The sequence below is a fragment of the Oncorhynchus masou genome, chromosome 11 (assembly GCF_036934945.1).
Source record: "Oncorhynchus masou masou isolate Uvic2021 chromosome 11, UVic_Omas_1.1, whole genome shotgun sequence".
In the NCBI taxonomy this organism is placed as follows: Eukaryota; Metazoa; Chordata; class Actinopteri; order Salmoniformes; family Salmonidae; genus Oncorhynchus; species Oncorhynchus masou.
Window position 1 is genome coordinate 20,759,571 of NC_088222.1, and position 25,545 is coordinate 20,785,115.

Genomic DNA, 25,545 nt, shown 5'->3' on the forward strand with positions numbered 1-25,545 from the left:
TACATTTTACACTATCCATAGCAACATGTCCACATAATTTACATTAATTTAAATGCAAACAAAATCTTTGTATATAAATGTGCAGTTTGTTCAGAGTGTTGCCAATTTTCAATCAAACAACTGACAAATTGTGCTTCCTGTGTTCAGGGTCTTCGATGCTTGTCATGGATGGATTCATAATGGAAAAAAATGCTGGCTTTTTTGTTACACTAAAATTACTTGCTCTCTTCTCAAGGTTCTGTGATTATTTTATCATATCAATTTATGTACATTGTTATTTTGATTACACACCATATGGTCAAGATTTGCGATAAGAAAAAGAAGCTATCCTTTTTTTCTCTTATCAACTGCATTGCAATGTCAATGTGAACGTCTGCATGTGCCATTTCAACTGCATGTGTATTGTCATGTGTCATTTCATCTATATCCAGTAGCTATCACCAAGGTAAGGTCCAGTCTGACCCATTGGTTCAGGTTCTCTGGGTGTTTAAGAGGTGTGTGTGTGTGTGTGTGTGTGAGACACCCCTAGTCCCGTCTGCAGTCATGACCAGTAATGAGGAAACTCTCCCGGCTTTGTATTTCCACACTAGGATGCAGCGGATCCGGGAGGGCATCCACATAAGGACCATGAAGGCCAAAAGGAAAGTGGAGGACATCTCTAAAGAAGATGTCCAGGCCTTCTTCAAGAAGCACGCCTTCGTGCTCTTTACTGTAGCTGCCGTCATTGTAGGCGAGTGAACCCGCCCCCAGACAGGCCTACATACACAATACACACAAACAGGCCTACATACTCACGGACACGCACACACACCCACACACTTTGAAACCCATGCTTTTCTATTGCAATCCAAAATCCAATTGGGAGACTCGCCTACAAACCTCATTCTAGAGGTGATTGAGAGACAGAGCCTCTCATTGTCCTCTGTTCTACATGCAGTTTCAAGCCCACTAATCAGCCCTTCTGATTCTCCAGGTATAATCCTAGGCTTTGCACTGCGTCCCTATAAAATGACCTACCGAGAGGTGAAGTACTTCTCTTTCCCCGGAGAGCTGCTGATGAGGATGCTACAGATGCTGGTGCTTCCCCTGCTAGTATCCAGTCTAATCACAGGTACACCAAGTCACTATACGGATGCCCTCCACCAGAGGCAAGTTTAGATGTTTTTAGCATGCAGATGAGGGGTGGATTTAGTGGTGTTTGAAAGACAGGTGTGGAGGCCCAAAGGAAAAGGGAGAATGCCAAAGGGGCTTGAGGCACAAGCACAGGTATTGTAACTTATGCTTGATCCGTGTGAAATGTATTTTTCTCCAGATTCCCATTGGTCTCTAGGCTCTGGCATGGAGACAGTCATTTCATTGTACTCCTTTTCTATTAAAATGCGGTGTAGAGAATGAGGGAAGAGGGAGTGGGGTTAGCTTCAGTAGAAAAGACACCCACTGCCTGTGGGTCTGAGAGGTTAGCTTTGGGATGGGTACCCCCTTGAACCTCTTCCTCCTGCTTCACTTCACAAGGATAAAAGCACACAATGTGCCACTCTGCCACTTTCTACACAGCTGTATTGTTTTGTGGCATTCCATGACACCCAGCACCAAAATACAGAAAGTGGTTTGGAGGGTAGTGGGATAAGAGGTTACGACCTAGAAAAAAGGGGCCACTGCCCAGGTACACAAGCGGACATGCAACTACACCATCTAGTATCTTCCTGAGTCCTCAACAAGGTTAGGATCCATATGATCTAGCTTGGTATGATGTATAGTATAAATGACATCACTATGCTAACGCTGAGTGATTTACTGTGACCTTGAAACTAGACCTACAGCAGCAAGCTCTAGTCATTTCTCAAAGTAAGATTGAGCTGATCTGTATCTCATTTTCTTTTCAAACAAACCTCTTTTTAAACTAACCACATTTGTGAATGTTCACAATGGCTTGAAAGAAGCAGTGAATGTTTAGTAAGAATCCTTTCTCTGATCACATTTTAAACACTAAAAAACAGTAGAACTGTGGAGTGGCAGAAAAGGAGATGTCAATTTTTGTTTCATCCTTCGTCTTTGTAGTAACCCCTGAAAAGAACCCACATAAGTCATTTCTTTAGTCCTGTGAAAGTGGTCCAATGGCTTGTTTGCAGTTTCCATGGCAATGTGGAGATGCAAAGTCGTTATGGGCGCATGGCAAGTGGACAAGTTTCTGAGGACTCAGAGAGAGGATGGAGGGAAGAGAGAAAAAGAGAGTGAAATAAAGAGGCACAGAACAGAGAGACACAGAAAAGAGCAGTGGCACAGGTCAGCAGAGGGGTGATTGTGGGAGAGGGAAGCGGGATGAAGGAGATTGAGAGTTGAACGAGGGTTAAATGGAGGGTGAGGAGGTTTAGTCTAATGGCAGTGCCCCTAACAGAATTAAATCTCAGACATCTCGCTTACACAAAAAACGCTTAGTCCATCAGCACACTGAATTGGTATAACACACCAGAACGGCCCCTGACACCTTGGAAAATCCAAAGCAAACTTTATTGCAATGCCTTTTCAGGTAGCAGTCTTTCAATATAATGGCTCTCTTACCCATGGCCTATTTGTAAGATTGAGAGATGTCAGTCGGGAGAAGCAAACCATAATCCTTATCTAATTTCAGATGGAGAACGTCAATACATTTCCTCGCCTGTATGTTTTGCTATTAACCTGATTTCTGATTCCTGTCAGATGACTGTCAGGCAGCCCATTAATCTGCACACCTGTTGACTCTTTGTATTAGGCTGCATCCTCCAGCAGGTCAGATAATCTCTGGTCTACAATAATGAGAGATGATAAATAATCTCTGAGAAAGAGGAGGAGAGTGACTGCCATGGCAGTAGACTAGTTCACACTGAGGTCATCTATTAGTCTCTTGCAGTGGTGATTTCAGCTGTACATCTTGGTCTGGCAAAAATAATAAAAAAGTGGGATGCATGCCAGCAAAGCCACTACACAACACTAAACAATACATGAATTGCACTATAACGTGACAAACAGTGCCCACAAACTCTTAGGGCCTCTTAGCTGTCCCAACATCTTACCTGGCTATCAGCGGAGCCTTGTCTGGTAGCGAAACAGTTCACTCAGCCTCATTTACTGCCTTTTTTTATAAAAACACAGCTGATATGGCAAACTTGCTGAAACAAATTTGGATTCTAATGACAAATGAGATGTACAAACTATGGCATAAGGGGACGACAAGAGGATAAGACGCAATCCGTCATTTCGATTAAGACATTAACGAGCGAGCTAAGACGGACGTAGTCGATAACTATTTGTTTAGCACTTTTGAAATGTACAGTGACAGAATTCAGAACGTGGGTCGTTCTTAGTGTTCTCCCTGTACACCAAGTTAGAACCGTAGGATAAATAAAGGGGGCATATAAGCAGACAGTGAAAGCTCTTACAATATTCAATGATGACATTTCTCTATAAAACAGGCTATATAGGCTACATGTGCACCACCATGTCAGAACAGTAGGCAACATTAAACAGACTAAATTATTAGGGTGAGGCACATGGGCTACTAACATCTTACTACACAACATACCCATAGTCTAATCAAATGACTACCCAGACTATTTGTATTGTTCCTCCCCTCTTTTACGCTGCTGCTATTCTGTGTTTATTATCTATGCATAGTCAATTGAACTCTATCTATATGTACATATTACCTCAATTTCCACGACTAACCAGTGCCCCCACACATTGACACTGTGCCGGTACCCCCTGAATATAGCCTCGCTATTGTTATTTTACTGCTGCCCTATAATTATGTTACTTTTATTTCTTCTTCTTAAAACTGCATTGTTGGTTAAGGGCTTGTAAGTAAGCATTTCACTGTTAGGTCTACACATGTATTCGTTGCATGTGACAAATACATTTTGATTTGGAATTACTTTCTTAGCTACAGTAAACATATCTCCCTGGCATATTACATCATTTATGCAGCATCATACAATACATTTTTAGACTCACCTTGTTGTGCTGTGTTCACTTGAACAGGAAGGTGGCACGGTGGTCCTTCGTGGGCAAATGTTGTCATCAAAGTCTGGCATTCTCTGGATTTATGGTGCTTTCAAAACAACTCAGAAAAAAACAAGGTTGAATCTTGATTACTTCATTAATCTTCAGGTCATAGCTCTAGAAAGAGGCCAGATTTACAATTCCGAGTTGGATGACCGTTTAAAACACTTTTTTCCCAGTCGGAGCTTGTTTATTCCCGACTGCCCAGTTGTCTTGAACTCACTGAAGTCACGTTTTCGCAGTTCCGAGATAAGTTGTTTTGAGCGCAGCACAAATCATGCTTCTGTCACATGGGATGACACTGGAGAGACGAAGCAGGTACGGGGAGTAAAACATTTAATGTAGAACGGACATGGAACGAGACAGGAACAGCGTCAGCAAACGAGTAACGCAAACAAAAGACAATCAATGCAGAAGTGGAGAACAGAGCTGGGGAACTGACAAATATAGGGGAGGTAATAACAGGTGATGAGTGAGTCCAGGGGAGTCCAATATCGCTGATGTGCGTGATGAGGGAAGGCGGGTGTGTATAACGGATGGAAGGAGTGTGTGATGCAGGGCAGGAAGAGCGGTGAGCAGACGTGACAGCTTCATTGGCAGCATGGCCAATGTTGAATGTTTATAATTTTAAACTTGGAAAAGAGCCCCTTAACCGCAGATTTGGGACCACACAACCCGTCACTGATTCCTTCCAAACCACTCATTGGTGAATTTGCGATTTCCAACTTGTTGTGTAATGTTTATGTTCAATGAGCACCGATATGTTATCTATAATCTCTTCATTATTTCTCTTCATATGACAAGGATTAAAAAGGATTTGCCAGTAGATTGTTGACTTGATTCATAATGAGTGCTAGCTAGGATTTTGAAAGTATGATGTTGACATGAACAGTCCAATCAAAGCTACTGTACATACAGTTGAAGTCAGAAGTTTACATCCACTTAGGTTGGATTCATTAAAACTCGTTTTCCAACCACTCCACACATTTCTTGTTAACAAACTATAGTTTTTGCAAGTTGATTAAGACATCTACTTTGTGCTTGACACAAGTCATTTTTCCAACAATTGTTTTCAGACATATTATTTCACTTATAACTCACTGTATCACAATTCCAGTGGGTCAGAAGTTTACATACACTAAGTTGACTGTGCCTTTAAACAGCTTGAAAAATTCCAGAAAATATTGTCATGGCTTTAGAAGTTTCTGATAGGCTAATTGACATCATTGGAGGTCTCCGGTAGCCTCTGGAACTGCCGATCTGCGGCCAACAAGGCAGAGTTCATCTCAGCCTATGCCTCTCTCCAGTCCCTCGACTTCTTGGCACTGACGGAAACATGGATCACCACAGACAACACTGCTACTCCTACTGCTCTCTCTTCGTCCGCCCACGTGTTCTCGCACACCCCGAGAGCTTCTGGTCAGCGGGGTGGTGGCACCGGGATCCTCATCTCTCCCAAGTGGTCATTCTCTCTTTCTCCCCTTACCCATCTGTCTATCGCCTCCTTTGAATTCCATGCTGTCACAGTTACCAGCCCTTTCAAGCTTAACATCCTTATCATTTATCGCCCTCCAGGTTCCCTCGGAGAGTTCATCAATGAGCTTGATGCCTTGATAAGCTCCTTTCCTGAGGACGGCTCACCTCTCACAGTCCTGGGCGACTTTAACCTCCCCACGTCTACCTTTGACTCATTCCTCTCTGCCTCCTTCTTTCCACTCCTCTCCTCTTTTGACCTCACCCTCTCACCTTCCCCCTACTCACAAGGCAGGCAATACGCTCGACCTCATCTTTACTAGATGCTGTTCTTCCACTAACCTCATTGCAACTCCCCTCCAAGTCTCCGACCACTACCTTGTATCCTTTTCCCTCTCGCTCTCATCCAACACTTCCCACACTGCCCCTACTCGGATGGTATTGCGCCGTCCCAACCTTCGCTTTCTCCCCGCTACTCTCTCCTCTTCCATCCTATCATCTCTTCCCTCTGCTCATACCTTCTCCAACCTATCTCCTGATTCTGCCTCCTCAACCCTCCTCTCTTCCCTTTCTGCATCCTTTGACTCTCTATGTCCCCTATCCTCCAGGCCGGCTCGGTCCTCCCCCCCGCTCCGTGGCTCGACAACTCACTGCGAGCTCACAGAACAGTGCTCCGGGCAGCCGAGCGGAAATGGAGGAAAACTCGCCTCCCTGCGGACCTGGCATCCTTTCACTCCCTCCTCTCTACATTTTCCTCCTCTGTCTCTGCTGCTAAAGCCACTTTCTTCCACTCTAAATTCCAAGCATCTGCCTCTAACCCTAGGAAGCTCTTTGCCACCTTCTCCTCCCTCCTGAATCCTCCTCCCCTCCCCCCTCCTCCCTCTCTGCAGATGACTTCGTCAACCATTTTGAAAAGAAGGTCGACGACATCCGATCCTCGTTTGCTAAGTCAAACAACACCGCTGGTTCTGCTCACACTGCCCTACCCTGTGCTCTGACCTCTTTCTCCCCTCTCTCCAGATGAAATCTCGCTTCTTGTGACGGCCGGCCGCCCAACAACCTGCCCGCTTGACCCTATCCCCTCCTCTCTTCTCCAGACCATTTCCGGAGACCTTCTCCCTTACCTCACCTCGCTCATCAACTCATCCCTGACCGCTGGCTACGTCCCTTCCGTCTTCAAGAGAGCGAGAGTTGCACCCCTTCTGAAAAAACCTACACTCGATCCCTCCGATGTCAACAACTACAGACCAGTATCCCTTCTTTCTTTTCTCTCCAAAACTCTTGAACGTGCCGTCCTTGGCCAGCTCTCCCGCTATCTCTCTCAGAATGACCTTCTTGATCCAAATCAGTCAGGTTTCAAGACTAGTCATTCAACTGAGACTGCTCTTCTCTGTATCACGGAGGCGCTCCGCACTGCTAAAGCTAACTCTCTCTCCTCTGCTCTCATCCTTCTAGACCTATCGGCTGCCTTCGACACTGTGAACCATCAGATCCTCCTCTCCACCCTCTCCGAGTTGGGCATCTCCGGTGCGGCCCACGCTTGGATTGCGTCCTACCTGACAGGTCGCTCCTACCAGGTGGCGTGGCGAGAATCTGTCTCCTCGCCACGCGCTCTCACCACTGGTGTCCCCCAGGGCTCTGTTCTAGGCCCTCTCCTATTCTCGCTATACACCAAGTCACTTGGCTCTGTCATAACCTCACATGGTCTCTCCTATCACTGCTATGCAGACGACACACAATTAATCTTCTCCTTTCCCCCTTCTGATGACCAGGTGGCGAATCGCATCTCTGCATGTCTGTCAGACATATCAGTGTGGATGACGGATCACCACCTCAAGCTGAACCTCGGCAAGACGGAGCTGCTCTTCCTCCCGGGGAAGGACTGCCCGTTCCATGATCTCGCCATCACGGTTGACAACTCCATTGTTTCCTCCTCCCAGAGCGCTAAGAACCTTGGCGTGATCCTGGACAACACCCTGTCGTTCTCAACTAACATCAAGGCGGTGGCCCGTTCCTGTAGGTTCATGCTCTACAACATCCGCAGAGTACGCCCCTGCCTCACACAGGAAGCGGTGCAGGTCCTAATCCAGGCACTTGTCATCTCCCGTCTGGATTACTGCAACTCGCTGTTGGCTGGGCTCCCTGCCTGTGCCATTAAACCCCTACAACTCATCCAGAACGCCGCAGCCCGTCTGGTGTTCAACCTTCCCAAGTTCTCTCACGTCACCCCGCTCCTCCGCTCTCTCCACTGGCTTCCAGTTGAAGCTCGCATCCGCTACAAGACCATGGTGCTTGCCTACGGAGCTGTGAGGGGAACGGCACCGCAGTACCTCCAGGCTCTGATCAGGCCCTACACCCAAACAAGGGCACTGCGTTCATCCACCTCTGGCCTGCTCGCCTCCCTACCACTGAGGAAGTACAGTTCCCGCTCAGCCCAGTCAAAACTGTTCGCTGCTCTGGCCCCCCAATGGTGGAACAAACTCCCTCATGATGCCAGGACAGCGGAGTCAATCACCACCTTCCGGAGACACCTGAAACCCCACCTCTTCAAGGAATACCTAGGATAGGATAAAGCAATCCTTCTCACCCCCCCTTAAATGATTTAGATGCACTATTGTAAAGTGGCTGTTCCACTGATGTCAGAAGGTGAATTCACCAATTTGTAAGTCGCTCTGGATAAGAGCGTCTGCTAAATGACTTAAATGTAAATGTAAATGAGGTGTACCTGTGGATGTATTTCAAGGCATACCTTCAAACTCAATCAGCCAAGACCTCAAAAATAATTGTAGACCTCCACAAGTCTGGTTCGTCCTTCGGAGCAATTTTCAAATGCCCGAAGGTACCATGTTCATCTGTACAAACAATAGTACGCAAGTAGAAACACCGTGGGACCACGCAGCAGTCATACCGCTCAGGAAGGAGACACGTTCTGTCTCCTAGAGATGAACGTACTTTGGTGCGAAAAGTGCAAATCAATCTCAGAACAACAGCAAAGGACCTTGTGAAGCCACAGTAAAATGAGTCCTATATCGACATAACCTAAAAGGCCGCTCAGCAAGGAAGAAACCACTGCTCCAAAACCGCCATAAAAAAGCCAGACTACGGTTTGCAACTGCACATGGAGACAAAGTTTGTACTTTTTGGAGAAATGTTCTCTGGTCTGATGAAACAAAAATAGAACTGTTTGGCCATAATGACCATTGTTATGTTTGGAGGAAAAAGGGGGATGCTTGCAAGCCGAAGAACACCATCCCAACCGTGAAGCACGGGGGTGGCAGCATCATGTTGTGGGGGTGCTTTGCTGCAGGAGGGACTGGTGCACTTCACAAAATAGATGGTATCATGAGGAAGTAAAATGATGTGGATATATTGAAGCAACATCTCAAGACATCAGTCAGGAAGTTAAAGTTTGGTCGCAAATGGGTTTTCCAAATTACAATGACCCAAAGCATACTTTCAAATTTGTTGCAAAATGGCTTAAGGACAACAAAGTTAAGGTATTGGAGTGGCCATCACAAAGCCCTGACCTTGATCCTATAGAACATTTGTGGGCAGAACTGAAAAAGCGTGTGCGAGCAAGGAGGCCTACAAACCTGACTCAGTTACACCAGCTCTGTCAGGAGGAATGGGCCAAAATTCACCCAACTTCTTGTGGGAAGCTTGTGAAAGCCTACCCGAAACATTTGACTCAAGTTAAACAATTTAAAGGCATTGCTACCAAATACTAATTGATTGTATGTAAACTTCGGACTCACTGGGAATGTGAAGAAAATAAATAAAAGCTGAAATAAATCACACTCTACTATTATTATGACATTTCACATTCTTAACATAAAGTGGTGATCCTAACTGTCCTAAGACAGGGAATTTTTAAAAACTGACATTAAATGTATTTGGCTAAGGTGTATGTAAACTTCTGACTGAAACTGTATAACGTGATTTGACGTAATTATATCTGTGGCCAATGACCTTGAGCCTTCTTGGATGGGCACTTCTAATGTAACTCTATGGCAACACCCAAATGGCTAGAATTTTCGAGGTCTACCCATAGACTTGGCTTTGATGGGTAGCCTAGTGGTTAGAGCGTTGGACTAGTAACTGGAAGGTTGCAAGTTCAAATCTCTGAGCTGACAAGGTACAAATCTGTCGTTCTGCAGTTAACCCACTGTCATTGAAAATAAGAATTTGTTCTTAACTGACTTGCCTAGTTAAATAAAGAAAAAAGAAAATGTAGTGTCCCCATGAGAGCAGAGCTCTGTATTTTCTGCTGGCTTGCCCCACCACCACAGAAACCACTGAGCTAGGCTGAAACACCTGCAATTTGGAGCTGCCTTCCTCAAGAAAATAAGAGACCATGCTTGTATGCATCTTTATTAACTCAATCCAATTAAATTTTTAAACATTATTTGCGAACTGATATGTATTAATGCCAAAATAACATGCAAAACAGGCAAGCCCCCCAAAAAAGAAAATGTATTTTATAATTTTTTTGCTAAAAATGTGGGGCTCAAAACAGAATGACGGGTCGCCACTGGTCTCTTGATGTTACACCTGATAGCCCCAGTTCACTGAGTTCAACCTCATTGTCACCTATGATGAGATATCTGAGAACCCTGCTGTTCCAATACCAGCCAACAATTGCCTGTTATGGCATAGACACTTCTCAACAATTCTGTGGCCCCTCAGTTCTCACAGTGTTCCTGTATCTGCCTTAGGGCATTGGGCTTTTCTTGACCAGAGCAAGGACTCACCCTTCTGTCTCTCTGGCTCCAACACCATCCAACACATCAGCATAGCTTCAGGAGCTATCCAGAATGCAGGCTAATATGGCTAGGCAATTGCTATTTCAAGTGTTTTCATGCCACTGCTATGAAGAAATGTTAGAAATGTTGCACAATGGGATAATACTGTTCTTCTAAACAACATCTCCCTTGTCTCTCCCAACCAGGCATGGCAGCACTGGACAGTAAGGCTTCAGGAAAGATGGGCATGCGAGCTGTGGTGTATTACATGACAACCACCATTATCGCTGTCATCATAGGCATCATCGTGGTGCTCATCATCCACCCTGGGAAAGGATCTAAGGATGAGTTCATGAAACAGTCGAAGATAGAAGACATCAGCCCTGCCGACGCCTTCCTGGATCTCATCAGGTAGCTAGCTGCATACTAGAGTAGGAGGAGGGTCAGGGGTTTAGTGGAGGAAATAAGAACTGTTTTTGTGCCATTGTACCCCTGTGTTCATTCATTGTGATGATCATGCTCTTTCATTTCAGAAACATGTTTCCACCAAACATGGTCCAGGCCTGCACACAGCAGGTAAAACATTTAATGACTTAAATTTGTAGCATCCGTTTGTAGTAACAATGGTTCTACGAATTCCTTGAAGACCGTCAGTACGGTTTAAATTGTGGATGACATCCCTCGCACTCCCCACAGGTTGAGTAATAACAACAACAAAGTCACGTCGGTGATGTGACAGCATGGTAGGACGTGTCCCCGCAGTTCATATAAAACCGTACATCAGACCACACACGGTCTCAGAAAATCTTCTTGCCTAAAGATTCAGAGTGACAGGAAAGTACTGACGGTCTTACAGATATTCGTAGAACCATAATTACAATCGTAACTTCTGTTCTACTTCATACCTTTCAGACGTCAGTACAGTTATAGTACTATTAACCTCTGATTAATGCGACAATGTCACTGGGAAAATGGCAGGTCCCATGGTGTGGCAGGATGAGACGTTGACCTTGTAAAATCTTAAGAACGAGCAGGGCGACGACCACGTAGCAGCTGCACATATCTCATTCATGGGGACGCCTTTTAGCGGAGCACTGGATGTGGTGACACTTCTGGTAGAGTGACATATCATATGTTCTGAAACAGGGAGTCCTACACCATTATAGGCCTGAGCGATGACATCCACAACCCAGTGTGAAAACCTCTGCTTGGACAATGCAAGGCCTTTTGACCCAGGAACAGCTGGTCTGACTTCCTGTAGTGCTCCGAGGCTTGCATATAGAGTTTTGTGGGCTTTCCCTCTCTCGGTGGCCCTGGGTGGGTACTGGCGAACAGTGCTATGAAACCACACACTATTGCAGAGACTTTGATATTACTAGCCACAATTGATATGGTGAAAAAACAATGTGTGGGGAGACAGAGGCACAGAGACTCAAATTATCTGTGAAAACCAGGCCCTCAACTCTGGCTAGCTGCACTTCCCTCACCTTTACAGGCATGATGGTGCAGTTAATTCTGTGGTCAGAGAGTGCATCTCGCAGGTGGCCAATGCCTCGGCAGGCGGGGAACAGGTCATGACCATCTTCCACTTGTAGTTCAAATCCAAATGAGGAGCAGCCATGCATGCCCAGCAATGGTGATGTGGTAGTCTCTCAGCTAAGAATGTGAATAAAAAAATAAAAAAATATATTCTCATGTAAATATACTAATGAATCAAATGAACTAATATAATAGTAACCGGAAGCTTGAAACTCCCCATCCCGGATCCGGGATCGTGAATAAAGCCTCAGGCTCATTAGCATAAAGCAACGTTAACGATTTCTGAAAATCGCAAATAAAATGAAAATAATGCGCCTGCTCTCAAGCTTAGCCTTTTCTTAACAACACTGTCATCTCAGATTTTCAAAATATGCTTTTGAACCATAGCAATTCACTAATTTGTGTAAGAGTATGCTAAGCTAGCTTAGCATTTTGAGTAGCATTTAGCACGCAACATTTTCACAAAAACCAGATAACCAAATAAATAAAATAATTTACCTTTGAAGAGCTTCGGATGTTTTCAATGAGGAGACTCTCAGTTACATAGCAAATGTCCAGTTTTTCCTGAAAGCATCTTTGTGTAGGAGAAATCGCTCCGTTTTGTACATCACATTTGGCTACCGAAACAAACCGAAAATTCAGTCACCAACAACGTCAAACTTTTTCCGAATTAACTCCATAATATCGACCGAAACATGGCAAACGTTGTTTGGAATCAATCCTCAAGGTGTTTTTTCACATATCTCTTCATTGATATATCATTCGTGGAAGCATGCTTTCTTCTCTGAATTCCATGGAAAAATACTTGCAGCTGAGTTTTGCGCACCAATTTCGGCGCAGGACACCGGGCGGACACCTGGTAAATGTGGTCTCTTATGGTCAATCTTCCAATGATATGCCTACAAATACGTCACAATGCTGCAGACACCTTGGGGAAACGACAGAAAGGGCAGACTCACTCCTCTCGCATTCACAGCCATATAAGGAGACAATGGAAAACGGAGCTTCAAAAATCCTGCTAATTTCCTGGATGCCGTCTCATCTTGGTTTTGCCTGTAGCTCACGTTCTAGGGCACGCACAGAGAATATCTTTGCAGTTCTGGACACGTCAGAGTGTTTTCTTTCCAAAGCTACAAATTATATGCATAGTCGAGCATCTTTTTGTGACAAAATATTGCGCTTAAAACGGGCACGTCTTTTTATCCAAAAATGATATAGCGCCCCTAGAGTTTCAAGAGGATAACAGAGCAGCTACCAGTAAAGGTAGAGGGCTACAATAATCTGGCAGGAGTTGTACAGCAACCTCAAAATAATATATTGTGGGCCTCATGGGTGGCGCAGTGGTCTAAGGCACTGCAGTGCTAGCTGTGCTACCAGAGACTCTGGGTTCAAGCCCAGACTCTGTCACAGCCGGCCGCGCCCGGGAGGTCTATGGGGCGACAAACAATTGACTTAGCGTCGTCTGGGTTCGGGAGGGTAGGGATATGACTCCTGTGGAGGGCCGGGTGCAGTGCACGCTAACCAGGTCGCCAGGTGCACGGTGTTTCTTCCGACACATTGGTGCAGCTGGCTTCCGGGTTGGATGCGCGCTGTGTTAAGAAGCAGTACTGCTTGGTTGTGTTGTGTTTCGGAGGACGCATGGCTTTCAACCTTCGTCTCTCCCGAGCCCGTACAGGAGTTGTAGCGATGAGCTAAGATAGTAACTACCAACAATTGGATACCACGAAAAAGGGGGTTAAAAATAAATAAAATAATTTGTGAGCCAAGCTACGAGGCTTAATTTATGAAAAACACTCACGAACGGCTGTCGTTTTAGCTAGCTGAGAACACACAGTGGCAGATAGGTTGGTTAGCTAGATAGTGTCCAAGAGGAGGAGAGGGATGTCTGGGGGAGGCAGTTCGAATCTCACTACGTATAACTGGCTAGGCTAACAATCTTCCTAGACGGCCTGCACGCTATGAGACGTGGTTATCTAGGGAAAGGGACTCGTTTTGAGATTTAAACAGTCGAAGGATGACTTGTGCCCTGTGGTCTCGATAACAAGCATGTCAGTGGAGGATATCTTGACAAGGTTAGCACACACACACACACACTACCGTTCAAAAGTTTGGAGTCACTTAAAAATGTTATTGTTTTTGAAAGAAAAGCACTTTTTTCAATTCAAATAACATTAAATTGTACAGAAATACAGTGTAGACATCGTTAATGTTGTAAATGACTATTGTAGCCAGAAACGGCAGATTTTTTATGGAATATCTACATAGGTGTACAGAGGCCCATTATCAGCAACCATCACTCCTGTGTTCCAATGGCACGTTGTGTTAGCTAATCCAAGTTTATCATTTTAAAAGGCTAATTGATCATTAGAAAACCCTTTTGCAATTATGTTAACACAGCTGAAAACTGTTGTTCTGATTTAAAGAAGTGATAAAACTGGCCTTCTTTAGACTAGTTGAGTATGTGGAGCATCAGCATTTGTGGGTTCGATTACAGGCTCAAAATGGCCAGAAACAAAGAACTTTCTATTCTTGTTCTGAGAAATGAAAGCTATTCCATGCGAGTAATTGCCAAGAAACTGAAGATCTCGTACAACGTTGTGTACTACTCCCTTCACAGAACTGTGCAAATTGGCTCGAACCAAAATAGAAAGAGGAGTGGGAGACCATAGTGCACAACTGAGCAAGAGGACAAGTACATTCGTGTCTAGTTTGAGAAACAGATGCCTCACAAGTCATCAACTGGCAGCTTCATTAAATAGTGCCCGTGAAACACCAGTCTCAAAATCAACAATGAAGAGGCGACTCAAGGATGCTTATCTTCTAGGCAGAGTTCCTCTGTCCAGTGTCTGTGTTTTGCCCATCTTAATCTTTTCTTTTTATTGGCCAGTCTGAGATATGGCTTTTTCCTTGCAACTCTGCCTAGAAGGCCAGCATCCTGGATTCACCTCTTCACTGTTGACGTTGAGACTGGTGTTTTGCAGGTATATTATAATATTGTCTTTGTATCTCAAAAATCATTGTAATGTGATTAACTTTAAAAATCTAAATGAAAATGATTCTAATCTAAAAAATCTAATTCAACCAGAAAAGGCTGCACTTAACCGTTGCATTTGAATCATTCCCACAGTGAATGATTAGGCCCACTACGCTATGAATCCACACACTACTGCAGAGACTTTGATATTACCGGCCACAATTGATATGGTGAAAAAACAATGTGTGGGGAGGCAGAGGCACCGAGACTCAAATCAATACCTTTGTGAGATAACACTGTTAAACGAACAATTTTTGCTATTGTTAGCAATCAAGAGGAAACTAACTGAATGACTCAAAACTCCCCAGCTTATGCTCTCCAAATGGAGAGAGATACTACAGTAGGTAACTTCGATTGTAAACTTTATCAAACCACATCCACTGTGTGCACGCCTGTTCGCAAAACTATGTGGAGGCATGACAATGTTCTATTTCATACTGAGGCTTGATGGTAATCGAGTGTGAGAACAATTTTTCTCATTGAGAGAGGTACTGTTGTCATTCACAATGTATGTAAAAGAAACTGACTTTCTGTGTAATGAAAAGAAAATGCTTCTCCCTGACTATATAACAGACATATTTGGGAAACTGAATGAATTGAACACAAACATGCAGGGGAAATACAAAAACATTCTATGGGTGGCCTCCCGAGTGGCGCAGCGGTCTGAGGCAGTGCTAAAGGCTTCACTTCAGACCCAGGTTCGATCCTAGGCTGTGTCGCAGCTTGCCGCGACCAGAAGAACGATGAGGCGGCACATGATCGGCCCAGCATCATCCAGGTTAGGGAAGGGTTTGGCCGGCAGGGATGTCCTTGTCCCATTGCTCTCTAGTGACTCCGTGTGGCGTGCTGGGCATGCATGTTGACTTTACTCGCCAGCTGTACGGTATTTCTTCCGACACATTGTTGTGGCTGCCTTCCGGGGTAAGCAAGCAGTGCGGGTTGTGTTTTGGAGGATGCATGGCTCTCGACCTTTTCCTCTCCTCAGTCTATACTGGAGTTGCAGTGATGGAACAAGACTAACTGGAATTGGAAAGTACTAAAAAACATATATTTAAAAAAAAAACAACATTCTACCGATGAGTGACCGAATCAGTGGATTCAGAGGAAAGAATTCTTATTGGAGAGTCTTCCAAAAGCCATGCCCCCTTCGCTGCATGTGCATGTTACTGACAGAAAACAGCATCTGTAAGTGTCCAACATGAGTGATGATTGCTCACCTCCAATGCTTGGAAGAGCACTTTAGGACCTACTTCCCAATCTGTTTGACTGTGATCCTGGCTCAGTTGACATACCGGTAAGTGAAATCGAACAGCTAATCGAGCGGTCATGTGACCGAATGCATTCACGGGTCACTACGGAGCAGTTTTTGTTCCTGACTCAAAGGGAATACCCTGCCGTCTCCCTCTAAGCATTTATGCCTCATTCAAAACAACTCGGAACTTGTAAGTGGGAACTCGGAAATCTCCGACTTCAGTGCATTCAAGACAACTGGGAACTCTGAAAAAAACAAGCGGCGACTAGGAAAAATCGTTTTGAAAAATCGTTTCTCGAGATCCAACTTTCCAACCTGAAGATCACTGAAGCCATGATTTGAGCTCGTATTTTTCCAGAGTAACCAGTTGTTTTGAAAGCACTATAAACCTCATGGTACCCTTCACCAGCGCATATCTGTGTGAAGCTGGATTCAGTGCTATCGTCTGCATTAAAACCAAATATAGATCCAGGTTGGATGTGACAGCAGATATGAGGTGCGCACTGTCGACCACACCCCCTGATTTTGAGAATCTCTGACGTGACCTGCATCAAGCACACCCATTTTATTAGTGGTGGTGAGATAAGAGACATTATGTCAGACTGTGATACAGCCTGGACTTCTGCTGTAAATAAAAAATGATCACCAGCGGCAGATAAAGAACCCACTTCCATTATTCATCTGAATGTTTTGGAGTTGTTGTGGTATGGTTGATGGACACAGTGGGGTCTGAACTGCAATGAAGCATTGGCAGTGTTGCAATAGTAGCATTGTGGGGGTCGTGGCGTATCGCAGTTTCACAGGGCCCCGGGCAAGGTCTGAGCTCATTTCCTGTCATTCTAAACCTTTTTTCCATGGCTTTTGGTGGTGGAGGGCGCATGTCCATGGGGAGCTCAACACTTTGTGGTCTGGACCCTCTCCCCATACAGGGTCATCATAGATCCAGCTGAACCTTACAGAATACTGCTCCAGCCATACAGATGCCCATTGTTTAATTCACAAGGCTGTGATGAGTGGAGCAGGTGCCTTTAGAGTTTTTGCTCTCTGATCTATTGAAAGGGCACAAGTCTGACAACCTTCCCTAGACACCTTATCTATGTTCAGTAGATGCACATCAAAATCCAACTTGAAGACTGGAGCACAGGCCAAAATGAAGAGGCTGAGTTAATATTCAGTAACATTACTTTAAAAATACTATTTCAGTAACACTTTCACTAAAGGAAATGACATGCTATCATCACTTTAACAAGACAATGATAACCCATCACTCACGTAACCGGCTCTTTCCTTCCAGTTCAAAACCAAATACGGGAAGCGAATTGTCCATGTAACGGTGATGGTGAATGACTCGGTCTTCAACCTGACCAACCTGACTGAGCAGATTACCCGGGAGGAGGTGATCCCTATCCCAGGCACGGTGAACGGGGTCAACGCCCTAGGGCTGGTGGTCTTCTCCATGTGCTTTGGCCTCATCATCGGCAACATGAAGGAGCAGGGCCAGCCCCTCAGGGATTTCTTCGACAGCCTCAATGAGGCTATCATGAGACTGGTGGCAATTATCATGTGGTGAGTAGTTGGTGTGTGTATAGGTGTTTATAAGGATGGTGTGTGTGTGTGTTATGATGATGGTCCAATAATCATTCATTAGGGGTGTGTGTGTGTGTGTGTGTGTGTGTGTGTGTGTGTGTGTGTGTGTGTGTGTGTGTGTGTGTGTGTGTGTGTGTGTGTGTGTGTGTGTGTGCATGCAAACCCACTGCATTGCATGTGGTTCATGATTGGATCAGGCACAGAGAAATCTACACATCTATGCTTTGAAATGCTAAGTCTACCTGTAGAGTGCCTGTAGAGTTGGGAGTTACTATGTGTATCTCTCCCTCTCAATTCAATCAAATGGCTTTATTTAGCCTCTTGCCTGAGGTATTGCTATGAATTATCTGGTAACTATAAACAGGCATGATCTGATATAGGTCTTTAGGGTTACTGAGATAATTGCAGGACCACAATCTCATAATTGGCCAACAGAACCATCTCGGGGCATGTAGCTTCCTGATGTTAAATGATTCCACAGATGAATTACAAGGCTTTGTAACCAAGACCAGTGACATGTTCACTCAAATAAATCCAAAATATTCCCAGTCAGATATTTGACAGATTTAAACCAAGTTTTGTTTATGAATAAAGGTAATTTCATAGCCCGCGCTCTGCACTCTCAGAATGCACTGATAATTTCTCAAATGTCTGTCTGTGAGAGACTAAACATTTGACTTTTTCAGGCCTACAGTATTACACAGAAAAATAAGTCCCTTTTAACTATGTGACCATATCCTTCCCAAGCATAACCTCTTCTCCGTCCTCTGCTCTACAGGTATGCACCAATCGGCATCATGTTCCTCATATCGGGGAAGATCGTGGAGATGGATGACATCACTGAGATGGGTGGTCAGCTGGCCATGTACACCATCACGGTGATCATAGGCCTGTCCATCCACGCTTTCATCATCCTCCCCGGCCTGTACTTCGCCATCACACGGCTGAACCCCTTCATCTTCATCATGGGGCTGGTGGAGGCCCTCATCACAGCCCTGGGAACCTCCTCCAGGTTGGTCCCCTTACATTAATCTCCTCCCTGGCCTGCTCTGACTACGCCACACTGTAGCCTCGCCTGACTTGGCCCTGACTCATGTCAAATCAAAGCCTATTATAGTAGGGCCAGGAGTGTTCTTGATCAGATTGTGCCTATAAGACATCACCATCCTGGTTAGTAGTGTTACTAAAGCTTACCCCTGGAGAATATGATAAATAGATCTAATACAAAAAATATAAAACAACAACCACTCAAACACCATCTGTTTCTCTCTCCGTCTCTATCTCAGCTCAGCAACCCTTCCCATCACCTTCAAGTGTCTGGAGGTAAACAACAAGGTGGATAAGCGCATCACGCGGTTTGTGTTGCCGGTCGGCGCAACCATTAACATGGATGGAACAGCACTTTACGAGGCTCTGGCAGCTATCTTCATAGCTCAGGTTAACAACATGGACATGAACTTAGGTCAGATCATTACAATCAGGTAAGAATTAGTATCTAAGGTTAATGAGCTAAAGTTTATGTTTACAGAATCAAAAGATGTTTATGATTACAATTACATTACATGATTTATCTAGATAAGAGTTTAAAATATATCATTTTGTGCTATAAAACAGCATCACAGCCACTGCAGCAAGTATTGGAGCTGCTGGGATACCACAGGCTGGACTGGTCACCATGGTGATTGTGTTGACCTCTGTTGGACTTCCCACTGATGACATCACCCTCATCATTGCAGTTGATTGGTTCCTGTGAGTAATTTTTCCCATTTTCAGATTGAGACATGAGAATAGATAAATTATATTTGAATAATGATAAATCTATTATGGTGCAAATATACGCACACTAATTATTGTGTATAGTATACAAATTGTATAATGACTGGAACTGAAACCCATCCATTTATCTTTAATTTTAAAGGTCGAACATCCTTTTTTTATCAACTACAATCCTAGTGACACACTTGTACTATCCCTCGGGTCTTGCTCCACTTTTTGGAATTGCATTTTTTTTAGTTTTAACATAGAAACATAATTAGGTTGCCCAAATTAATGATTTCAATTAGAATTCCCTTCCCAGAAATTACACAGCTAATTGGGTAGTGAGAAAATCCCATTCTCCATAAACTAGGATGGATGGGATGTGCAGACAGTCAAAGCCTCATTTAATGAAAACATGGATGTTTCTCACAGTGATTAGAATATGAGATAGCCTATAGGGAGTGTTCTGACTACTCTTTAACAGGATATATTGGAATTGTCTCTGCTGATAATGCTGTGGACTATTTCCCCTCTGCATTTGTTTGACTATGAGTAATCTAAAGACGTTAGTTTACCTTTAATCAAAAGCAGGAAATAGGTAAATGTTTTGACCTGTTCAATATAACATGACCAAACGTCCCAGCGGACATAGGCTGGGGTTTTCTTTTAAAAACTGTATGTCCTGCCACCCCTCTCGACCTCTGTCTCTCCTCCCACTGTATATGACTCCTTCACCCTGGTTATGCTTTTTCTTCTTACGTTATTCCTGGATTGTAGTGATCGGCTGCGTACCACAACCAACGTCTTGGGTGACTCCATTGGGGCTGGCATTGTGGAATTCCTATCTCGACAGGAGCTGCAGGCCAAGGATGTGGAGATGGGGAACATTGTGCTAGAGGAGAGGAAGAAACCATACCAGCTCATCTCTCAGGAAAATGACCACGAAAACGCCAAACGTCCAAAAACTGAAAGCAAGATGTAGATCAACGCTCAGTAGTGCACACAAGCACACGCAAGCACACACACGGAATGTTTTGGTTCATTTTTGTTTTCAATCTGTCATATTTGTCCAGTTATTTTCACTCTACCATATTTCCTTTCCTTTGTTATTTTTTCATTCATAAAGTAACTTTTCTATTTACTATCCAACTTTTAAAAAAATGTTTCTTTCTCTGAAGTTGCCCAATCAAATTACTTACATCCGCCACCTCTCTACGAGATAGATAGGCCACCTGTTTTATGGTTTGTCTGGGTATTTTTGTGTTGAGTTAAGTCATGGCCTAGAATATGTATATGGTATAAGTAATGAGGAAGTGATATGGGGTGTTGATGTCCAAAAGGAATTTTGTAAAATTATGAAAGGACAACCTGTTTGAATGACTTAATCCTTCAAAAAAAGCAACAAAGAACACATTTGTATATAACTACCTTAATTTTGGTGGACTGCCTTGGCAGCAGCTAATGGGGATCCATAATAAATACAATTACATTTTATTTGCTACAACTAATGAAATGAGGCCCTATGAGCTGTTTCTGGTGAAAAACAACCAACTTCCTATCATGGGTTAAATAAGCAGTAATTTAAATAACAATCCCCAAGTGGTGTGTATATATATTTTTTTTTATTTAACTTTTTTCATGCTGTCAATATTCCTGTTGCATATGACAACTCCAATTGTATTTTTACTTTATTTTGTTTGATCAAATTCTTGAAGGTGGTGCTGTGATGCTGACAATATGGTTAAAACGAGATGTATCCAACAATCGTCATCACTATATGTATCCAACAATTGTTATCACTATATATTCCCTATTTTGTAGCCAGCCCTAAGACAAACGAGTCTTTGAAATATCCTTCACTATTTAGTACATCATTATTTTAACATAGCAGGTGTTTAATATTTTTAAGGCTTTGTAGAGTGATTGTATGTCGATATATGTGTAAATTAACTATATAATATGGATAGTTATTTACGTGAATATGTCGTCTTTAATCTCAATTCAGAATGATATTCGTTTTCAGGGCCGAAATGCCACTCCAATGCCTTGGTTAGGAACATAGTTTGTGATAATTACAGTGTGTGAACTAACTAATATGTTATTTTCTTTCTTTTTTTCTTTAAGTTTTGAGATATGATGGTTCACTTTCTGTAAAGGCAACATTTTGTGGTGAAAAGGAACTAAATGGACTGGTAGACTTGTCTTTGGTGAATAACATTTTGAATAAAATGTAAAAAGGAAGCAATGTTTGATTTTGGTGATTTGTATTCCATGACACACATACAGTAATAAACTGTTACATAACATGTGTTGTAGCAATTATAATAAAGTATTACCCTATACAGAACACAATGAAAAGTAATACAAAATGTGATAAAGGTAACCCAATTTAACAATTTGTCTTATGAGAACACAACCATAACAATGAAGTAATATGCCTAGGTCTTTATTTTATTATCTAGCTATGATAAGGTATTAAAGACAGTTGTACTATTCATCGCATTATAGTATGAGCTACGAGTCACATTCTTCTAAATCAAGGAGTATATTTAATTAGTTTAAATTACTGGAAACGTATAGACTGTGGCTTTAAAAGGTAAATGTAATATGTTATGTATAGTAATGTAATGGTTTCATACACTGAATAATCTACAATCGTGTAGTTATGTGTGAAGATCTTTGATGGATGTTAGAAAAAAAAGTTGACTTTATCTAAATGCGACATCCTAGTTAAATATTACGTTTGGAAGAGAAAGAAGCTGCAGTAGTCCCCTCTATTCTCACAATCAAGCTGTTCTGGGAACAGCAGGTTGCAATTAAATCGTTTGTGGACATTTGCTGCCATCTTGTGGTAAGACTTGAGCAGCACTATATGTGCGCTGATAAAGATACCGCATCTACCGGCATGTGGGCTTTATCAACAGTATTTCATTCAAATGTTGACCCAACTCTGGTTGATACTCTAGCTGATAAGCACCTGCAGAAGCTAAAATCAGGTAAAACTATCCATACTTACATGAAACATCCATATTTACCATGCGCCGTTGCCGTTTTATTTTTCACTCTTCTTTCACTGACCGACCCTACACTTTCAACTCACTCTGGGAGAGTGATGTCATGTGACTTGACGATCCTGGCGCGCGAAATATAATTAATATATTTCTGTTTTTTAGCATCCTGTGAGACGTTGTCGTGAGGAAAACAAAAAAAACATTGGCAAGCTACCTAGCTATCTGCTTGCAAATATATATATATATTTTTGGGGGGGGTAAATTACTTGCTCTCAAATGGTATTTACAATGTCCATTTGTTAGATGGTGTTAAAAAGAAAAGCCCGTTCTCTGCTTGCTAAATTAGCTGGCTAACGTTAGCGCTCAGCGGTTACCACACGGTAACGTACTTTACAAACTGAGGGGAAATTTAGTTTGCTAGCTACCTCGGCTTGCCAGCTCGCGAATTACTTGTATACACATGAGCATCCATGTTGATGGGATGACAAGAAACAGGAAGAAACACAAAAAAGGTAAGACAGAAAAAAAGTGTGTTTTTCTACTGTTTGTAGATTTTCTGAACTTAGACCTGTTCAGTCAATGACGTCAGTTCGCGCACTTTCAAGCCCTTCCACAAGAGGGAGCGTCGTAATGTTGTTTGGGCTACATTTATGCCCTGCCACAATTATTTATATATACACTAGATGACTGTTGGAACGCTGTGTTAACGACACCGTGCCTCCATCTTGGCACTCCCCTCCCCACTCCCCAAATATTTGGAAGCTATAAAAAGGCATTTTTACTGAACAAAAATATAAACACAACATGCAACAATTTCAACGGTTTTACTAAGTTACAGTTCATATAAGGAATTCAGTCAATTGAAAAATATTCATTAGCCACTAATCTATGGATTTCACATGACTGGGCAGTGGCACAGTCATGGATGGACCTGGAAGGGCATAGGCCCACCCACTTGGGAGCCAGGCCCACCTACTGGGGAGCCAGGCCCAGCCAATCAGAATTTGTTTTTCCCCACAAAATGGCTTTGTTACAGGCAGAAATACTCCTCAGTTCATCAGCTGTCCAGGTGACTGGCCTCAGATGATCCCGCAGATGAAGAAGCCAGATGTGGGGGTCCTGGGCTGGCGTGGTTACACAAGGTCTGTGGTTGTGAGGCCGGTTGGACGTACTGCCTAATTCTCTAAAACAATATTGGAAGTGATTTATGGTAGAGAAATTAACATTCAATTTTCTTGCAACAGCTCTGGTGGACATTCCTGCAGTCAGCATGCCAATTACATGCTCCCTAAAAACTTGAGACATCTGTGGCATTGTGTTGTGTGATAAAACTGCACATTTTAGTGTTGCCTTTTATTGTCCCCAGCACAAGGGTTACCTGTGTAATGATCATGCTGTTTAATCTGCTTTTTCATGTCACACCTGTTAGGTGCATGGATTATATTGGCAAAGGAGAAATGCTCACTAACAGAGATGTTAACAAATTTGTGTACAAAATTGGAGAGAAATAAGCTTTTTGTGTGTATGGTACATTTCTGGAATCTTTTATGAAACAAGGGATCAACATTTTACATGTTGCGTTTTATTTTTTTGTTCAGTATATTAATATCTAAATTTGTTTTTGCCACACTTATTAAATTACAGATACCTTAATGCATACTTTTTAAATTATATTATGTGAGCAAAACATAAACATTTAAAATGACAAAATATATAACTTTTTCCTTAACTTAGAATTCCTAAAAGTATAATTTTTAGAGATTACTAATGCCACTGTCCCCTCTACAACAAATACTTAAAAACATGCAATTTTGTCCTTTTTAACATTTAATTGAAATACTGTAAAATTCCATTAAATCCTATGGAGGACTACTCCTACTGGGAGTACAAATATGGCTGACTGGTGACTTCAAAGTCTCTCAATGGCCAATACATAGCATCAGAATTCCAGAGTTTATATACATATTACTCCTTTTCTATTAGTGTTATGCTGATTACATCTTTGATTAACTCAGGTATTGTTGATTCTTTATCATAGGCAGAATGCAGTGTTAGGTCTGACTTAAACTAACATTATCTGTCAATCAAAAGTCAAGTGTGAAAGCGTGTGCTTGTGGGTGCATGCAACAGGAGGTAACACCAACATATCTGGAATTATTTGCTATCATGGTGGTCATCATATCTTTTTTTCTAAGAACCTCCATAAAGTAACTGTTTTGTAAAGTGTGTGTGTGTGAGTGCCTGTTGATGATTGTTTATTTAATTGTCTCAAAACACTGATAGGTTTCATGCCAGTCCAAATTCCAAATGTTCTTGTACAGTAAATAATAGAATACACAACTAGTATGCATGTACAGTCATGTGAAAACGTAAGTACAACCCCTAGAAAGTTATTTTGTTTTTGTAACAATTTGGACAAATGGATATGTTATCCTCACTTCACCACTATTGACAGATAAAGGTAACCTAATTTAACAAATTCAACTGAAAGATGATACCTTTCAATCATTTATTAATCAAAAATCAACAGAAATGCAATTCCATAGTGTGGAAAAAATAAATACACCCCAAGCTTCAATAGATGGTGTTGCCTACTTTGGCAGAAACTTAATATAACCATTTATTTTAACTGTCTATCAGTCTCTTATATCGATATTGTTTTCCACTCCTCTTTACAGTACTGCGTCGACTGTGTCAAGTTCGAGGGATTTCTTGCATGCACTGCCCACTTCAAGTCCTCCCACAACATTTGGACAGGATTGAGATCTTGGCTTTGACTCAGCCATTCTATAACCCTCCATTGCTTCTTGTTTGAGCCATTCTGTTGTATCTTAGCTTGTGTGTTTTGGATCATTGTCCCGTTGCAAGATCCATCTTTAGTTCAGCTTTAGCTTTTTGACAGATGGCCTCACATTCTCCTCAAGAATTCTCTGATACAATATGGAATTTATGGCTGACTAAATGATGGTAAGTTGGCCAGGCCCTCAGACAGCCCCAAACCATAATGCCACCGCCTCCATGCTTTATGGTACTTCTGTTCAAAGGCAGTGTTTTGTATTTGCCAAAGATGGCGTCTGGCATTGCAGCCGAACAACTCCACCTTTGACTCATCTG

General features: G+C 42.8%; 1 protein-coding gene across 2 annotated transcripts; it reads left to right on the forward strand.

Annotated features, from left to right (window-relative positions):
- Nucleotides 1-591: 591 nt before the first annotated feature.
- Nucleotides 592-21,665, forward strand: LOC135548301 (excitatory amino acid transporter 1-like). Of its 2 annotated transcripts, XM_064977756.1 has the most exons (9): nucleotides 592-730; nucleotides 974-1,111; nucleotides 10,457-10,661; nucleotides 10,784-10,826; nucleotides 17,370-17,641; nucleotides 18,441-18,674; nucleotides 18,949-19,143; nucleotides 19,277-19,411; nucleotides 20,198-21,665. In XM_064977756.1, exons 1-9 carry the CDS (start codon nucleotides 592-594, stop codon nucleotides 20,400-20,402), a joined length of 1,566 nt encoding a protein of 521 aa, XP_064833828.1. In that variant the 3' UTR covers nucleotides 20,403-21,665. The 2 variants fall into 2 exon arrangements, with proteins under 2 accessions (XP_064833828.1, XP_064833827.1); XM_064977755.1 differs by lacking the exon at nucleotides 592-730 and having other exon boundaries at nucleotides 980-1,111.
- Nucleotides 21,666-25,545: the final 3,880 nt, after the last annotated feature.